Source organism: Daphnia magna, unplaced genomic scaffold (genome assembly GCF_020631705.1).
Source record: "Daphnia magna isolate NIES unplaced genomic scaffold, ASM2063170v1.1 Dm_contigs118, whole genome shotgun sequence".
In the NCBI taxonomy this organism is placed as follows: Eukaryota; Metazoa; Arthropoda; class Branchiopoda; order Diplostraca; family Daphniidae; genus Daphnia; species Daphnia magna.
Window position 1 is genome coordinate 27,455 of NW_025533129.1, and position 6,344 is coordinate 33,798.

General features: G+C 44.0%; 1 protein-coding gene across 1 annotated transcript; it reads right to left on the reverse strand.

Annotated features, from left to right (window-relative positions):
* Positions 1-1,669: 1,669 nt before the first annotated feature.
* Positions 1,670-5,441, reverse strand: LOC123466808. The gene is made up of 4 exons (XM_045166951.1): positions 5,222-5,441; positions 4,396-5,191; positions 2,617-2,948; positions 1,670-2,304 (listed from the first exon to the last, which is right to left on the reverse strand). Exons 1-4 carry the CDS (start codon positions 5,439-5,441, stop codon positions 1,670-1,672), a joined length of 1,983 nt encoding a protein of 660 aa, XP_045022886.1.
* Positions 5,442-6,344: the final 903 nt, after the last annotated feature.

Sequence of the window (6,344 nt, forward strand, 5' to 3'; positions counted from 1 at the left end):
TGGATAGTCAAAGAATGACATCCTTGAAAATAATTGGTGGTTGTCAAATGTGGCATTTCCCACATGGGTCAATCCAGCCAAACTCAAGGAATCGTTGGCGCGACCATCTCCCAAAATTAAACGACATTTTTACAGTGAATTCTCATGACGATGAAACACTGTTTGCTAAAATTTCGTTTAATTTGGTCCATTAGTTTAATAGATACGGCAAAAGAAAAATTGAATTTTTTCATTTTGCCGTAACCATTTTATCCGAGCTACTAGTAATTTTCTTTTTTTGGACCACTTTTTGTACTCATGGGAAATTTAAAATATACAAATCTTGTGAAGTTTTGCCCTCTATCGGGTGGTATAATATTTTTTTCAAAATAAAATTTTTAGTTTGAAATATATTTAGTTTAAATTTCATTAGCCCCCCCCCCCTTACCTAAAAATCTGCAACTTCTTAACTATAAAGGAAAAAACTATTTACAATATATCTAAAAACTGTAAGTGTGTTTTTTGTTTTATGCCTTAATTAATTCATTAAAATTCATGTAGTTTTGTTCAATACTTGCGTTTTGGAGGGGTGGAGCTAAACCCTTTCTCATTTTCCACTATACCCAATATGCCCCTAGGTATAATGGCAAATGGGGAAGGGTTCAGCTCCACCCCTTAAGGTCAAGTCAAAAAGCCAAAAATGATAACAAGTTTGATGCGGTTGGGATTTAGGACATTTAATTTGCTCACTAAAAGGATCTCCTCAAGTTCCATAACTTTCCTGTCAGTAAGACGATGATTCACAGACTGCTTTTTGTGTTCGAGTCAACCCAGATCACGGTTAAGGGAGTAAGTAAACAGTGAAAAACCGAAAAAAAACGGAAGATGAATCATGAAAAAAATCAATGAAAAAAAAACATGAAGATCGGACGCACATTGAAGTGAAATGGAATGTCTTTCCACGAGAATGAAGGTCTACGGCCACAATGTGGTTAAGTGAAACACGGAAAACGGCAGGGCAAGAAACTAAAAGTGAGAGACGGACCAAAATAGCGGTGCCGCACGAATATTCTTGATCAAGAAAGTGAAATGCCACATAACTGGGCGGGATGTCAACCAAAGTAGGGGAATCAAAGTTGCGAGTGTAAGGTTCCTGGATGAAAATGATGACCAGCTTATTTTCTAAAACAACCTCTGCTAGAGACACAGCTGCCGCCCTGGCATGGCGTAAGTTCACCTGCATACTTTTAAAGTAGTTTGAAGCGAGAGCAGAAGCGGGCGGAGTACTTAAGTTATAGGGGCTACCAATCATTAATAAAGCTCTAGTCTGATTCGGTATGTTGAGAAATAAAGACAAAACAAGCAGTCTTAGTTATATTCCTAATTTCATGCTCCACTTTAACGATGTAGAACTCTTCTATTTAGCTCTTCTCAAGCCACTTCCTTCTCGATTTAATTTATAAATTTTTTCAAAACTTCTTTGCGTGTTATGTAAAAGAGTGCTGAGGTTTGGTGAGTCCTGGCGCTAGGGTGAGCGCGCGGCCGTCGTTTTTCTTTGTTTCATATTCTTGGGAAGAGCTAAATAGAAGAGTTCTACACCGTAAAAATTTACAATTACGTGAGGTTGCGAAGCGACCGAAGTGTAATTACGATACCCTCGGAAGTCCATACTCCATCTTTAACGGTGACTTTAAAGCGACGACCGAGAATTTGTTTGCGTCGTCAACTCTGCCTCTGTGACAGAAACTGTAGGCAATTCGTGGTTGTAAAATCTGCGGAAGGTGGACTCCGCAGACCAGTTTGCCGTCCGTAAAACGAGATCAACTGGAACACCCATCAACACTGCCTTGCATGAAGCCACCCTACGAGTAGAGTGGGCGGAAAAGGATGCAGTGTCAATGCCAGCGTCATTCAGACATGATTTGATCCAGTGGCCGACTGTGGATGAAGACACAGGACGATGTGGCCGCCGCACTGCCAGAAAAAGAGAATCATCCTCCGGCTTACGCCACTTGGTTGTTGCCGCAATGTATGTTGAGCATATCTCAGAAACCCGAGAAATGATGGATAAAGATAAAAGCATGGCTAATTTTTTAGAGAGAATAGAAAGGGCAAGATCTGAATTAGGTCCGAGAGTGGCGAAATGGTTGAGAACGATATCCGGATCCCACAACTTATTATAGCGAGGTACGGGAGGGTTTAAATTATAGCAGCCTTTAAGCAATCGTAACACCAACGGATGTTCACCAACGTTTTTCCCCTCAATGGGCTCGAGTGTCATCGACAGAGTTGAGCGGTGAACGTTAATTGTGGAAGTTGCCATACCTGTTTGGAATAAATGGGAAAAATATTGTAGAATTAAATTTATAGAAGGTGACATGGGATCGGTATTCCGTTTGTCACACCAATCAAGCCAATTTGTCCAAGCGGACTGGTAGGCAGCAGTCGTGGTTTGACGGTTGCTGGCCATGAGAAGGTCGATAACATTCGATGGAATTCCCTGGTTTTAGAATCTTCCCCGGATAACCGCCATGCAGTCAGCATAAATCTGTCTGACTGGAGGAGGGGATGCGGCTCCAGTTTGTGCGAGTGGATGAGATAGGGGTTCGGCTGGAAAATGCGTGGGATATCTATTGCCATCTGCAGGAGGATGGGAAACCAGGCCTGCGACGGCCACAGTGGGCAAATGAGGATCAGATCTGCTTTGTCCCGCTTGATCTTGGATAGGCACCGAGGAATGAGTGGGAATGGCGGGAAAGCGTATCCCTGAAGAAACTTCCAGTTGAGGCTGAACGCGTTCAGAGTCGATGCGTTTGGTTGAGGCAGCGACTAAGCAAATCTGGCGTGTTGCGCATTCCATGCGGAAGCAAAGAGATCGAAATCTATTGGCCAAATATTCGCCAATCGAAGAAATGCTTCCTCGAGGAGCATCCAGTCTGACGAATCCAGAGTCGTTCTTGATTGTTGGTCTGCAATGAAATTTGAATTACCGGGTAAATGGGATGCGAGAATTGAAATCTTTCGGTCCTCACACCACCGCACAATGCGATCCGTGATTTCGGAAAGAGACTGGGAATGAGTTCCCCCGCATTTATTTACATAAGCGACGGCAGTCGTATTGTCGAGAAATATGTTAACTGAAATGTCATGGGAACCTGCCGTAAACACCTGAAGTGTGAATAGAGCTCCCAATAGCTCTAATTCATTAATATGCCGCGACTTATCCGCAATTGGCCAAGGTTCTTGATTTTGTGTTTGATCACACACGGCCCCCAACCGTGGAGCGACGCGTCCGAGAGAATAACCAAATCCGGTTGATCCGGAAAGAAAGATTTCCCATTGGCTTCTTTTAAATGAGTTGCCCACCATACGAGATCGGATTTGGCATCTGGAGGAAGCAGGATCAGTTTGTCTAAATTACCATGGGAATTGAAAAGATAAAATTTCCGAAGTTTCCGAGAGTGACCTTGAGCAAAGGGTACCGACGAAATTGCCCAAGAAAAATTTCCCATAATTTTAGCAAGGTTGCCCAAAATGACTGTATTTGACGTTAGGGTTGCGTTGAAAAGGTCGATGATGAAATCAATTTTTGCCGAAGGCAAAGAAAAAGAGAGATGGTTAGAATCAATCACCACTCCTAAGGAGTCTGAATTTTGCTGCGGAATAGTTACTGATTTTTTGTAGTTAATAATCAAACAAAGGGATGTTAAAAGAGAAACTACTGTGTGATAATCGTCTAATAATGCAGAATAGGATGCGTTTAAAATTAAGATGTCGTCGAGATAGATGACAAGGCGAATGCCCCGTTCTCGTAAAAAGGCGACCACTGTACGCCAAAGCTTAGTGAAAACCCGTGGTGCTGATGATAGACCGAACGGCAGACAGCGATATTCATAAAGGGAGTTTTTCCAATGTAAACGCACATATTTCCAATCTGGTTGTGAAAGCGGCACCAAAAAATACGCATCCTGTAGAACAAGTTTGATCATCCAATCGCCGCGCTGTAGGAGGTATTCGACGCAATCGAGACCCTCCATCTTAAAATGGCGATATTGTACAAATGAATTTAAATGCTTTAAGTTAATAATTGGGCGCCATCCGCCGGACTTTTTAGGGATGACAAATAAATTCGAAATGAAACCATCTGTTTTATCTGATGCAATCCGTGCGATAGCGCCTTTCTGAAGCAGGAGGTTGATTTCTTGGTCGCAAACTGCTTCCATGTCCTGGGACATGATGCAACCTGTTGGTATTTTCTCCTGTAATGGCAGATCCACGAATTCTATGTGATAACCGTCAATGACAGTCGTTAAAATCCATGGATCTGCCGAAAGTCTGGACCATGCGTCAGCGAAGAAGGACAAGCGACCTGCAATCGGAGTTGCGGTGGAACTGACAGAGAAGTGAGAAACATACCTGGACGTTTGTTGTTGTTTCGACGTAAAGGTGGGGTAACTGCGCCCGCTGCTGCGTGAACCGCTTGAGAAGGGTTGATAGTGGTTGTCTCCACTGCGATACCCGTAACTGCTTTGACCACTTGAGGTACGGTTCTCAGACCGTTTCGGAATAGAAACGCCACTGCGCCCGGCAAATTTTTTGACCTTTTCAAAGTCGTCAGCGTCTTTGACCATTGCTGTCAAAAATTTGTCTCCAAAAAGGCATTCGTATTCGTGAGATGAAAACATTCGATCGTCCTTCAGTAAAGGGAGCAGTTCCGGAGCTACATGTCGCATTGCGTTTGAACGGCGAAATTTAGAAATTCCAGCAAAGGCAGAGCCTAATAGCTGTAGGGTAGCTTCAACGTCGTTTAAGAAGGGGCTGCCTTCCGGCAATTGGTTCCAAGTGCGTAGTATTGGCCGAAATGAATCCAACATCTGGTATTGGACTGATTGCCAAGATTTCTCCTGGAAATCGTTTAAATTTGAACGCCAATCTTTTCCGACCGCCTGTTTCCAATAACTAACCATTGTCTCATCTAGTTTGGGGCATTGCAATTGAAAATCACCGTCGAATATTGGTGCGTATCGTTGACGCAGCGACTTGCAATCAGTCTTTGGAATACCCTGTACCATCCATTTTCTTACAAGGCGTGTTTTCGACGCAGATACCGTGAAATTCTCTACAGTGGAATCGACAGTGCGACGCATGGGCGAGCGACTTCGGGATCGAGAACGAGAAGCAGGGGGTGATCTACTTACACGACCTCCACGGTCTTCGACTGGTCGACGACGACCTTGATGACGAGAGTGACGCGATTGCCTCGACGAAGATTCTTCGTTGAATTCGCCATCGTTCTGATGGCTCCCGTAAATATCCAGAATTTCGCCTTCTTCAGTCTCGCCGACGCGGGAATCAATGGAAGGTGCGTCGCGTGCACGACGTTCCCGAGCACTAGCCGCGGGATCCGCGCGCAAAGCCAAATCACGTAGCCGGGACTCACTAGGGGATGGAGGACTAGACATAATGTCCGAAGTGAAGGAGAGCTAAAAAAGTTCTGAAGGGAAGAGGGTTCTTGTATTGGGCACTTCTGTATAAGTGGCGCTTCCAGCGCTGCTTTGGGAGGAGCTGAAATAAACAAGTTCTACACCGTAAAAGATGGAGTATGGACTTCCGAATGTAATCTAGCATTACATTATTCGCATAATTACAATTGCACTTCGGCCTCTGACCTCGTGCAACTTTCAATTCAATAATATGTATTTTGGCCGATAACAACACGTTTCACTCTATACTCGAGCGTTCTCGATTCCGTTCTGACTGGTTTTTGCCTCCGATGAGAAAAAGGGTTCCGGGGGTTTCCAAGACAAAGGCAGACATGAAAAGAAGGGGACCAGAAAGGAGGAGGGGGCTCTTTTGCCACACAATGTCCAACAGGCACCTCACCACTGCTTTCATTTACACATTGCAAAATCTGTCCCCGGCCTTATGGGCCCCCGAGATATTGGCGCACTTTTTCACGGTACCGATACAATCTCTTTTGCGTTGATACTCAGCACATTTACTACAGCGAGGAGAGGAGTGACAAGATGCCTCAGAGGGGCCGTAGCCTAGACAATTAAAACAACGCTGAACCTCTCTGTCCAGAAACCCTTCAACCAGACAGGCAGATGTATTTAAAAATCAATCACGCCTCCCAACAGGGCATAGTCTCTGGGATCACCATTGTTAAAAAAGATCATCACATGGCCTTTGTTGTACCTGGTTGTTTGAAAATGGGAGTGATAGAGTCGATGTTTCCTTTAAAAGCCTCGTTCCTTAACATCAGCTCGTTTTTTTGACCAGAAAACTGGCTAACGTCTATGAACAAAGCAACAGCGGGGTACAATTTAGAGAACTGATAAATAGATGAAAAAATACTGTTAACA

Bases quoted from the DNA above. Each gene is read 5' to 3' on its own strand.
- LOC123466808 (XM_045166951.1), bottom strand. From the start codon at position 5,441: ATGTCTAGTCCTCCATCCCCTAGTGAGTCCCGGCTACGTGATTTGGCT. The intron at 5,192-5,221 runs GTCATCAAGGTC...GACCAGTCGAAG, and splicing joins GAGGCAATCGCGTCACTCTC to ACCGTGGAGGTCGTGTAAGT. The intron at 2,949-4,395 runs GTATGTTTCTCA...ATTTCATTGCAG, and splicing joins AAACAACAACAAACGTCCAG to ACCAACAATCAAGAACGACT.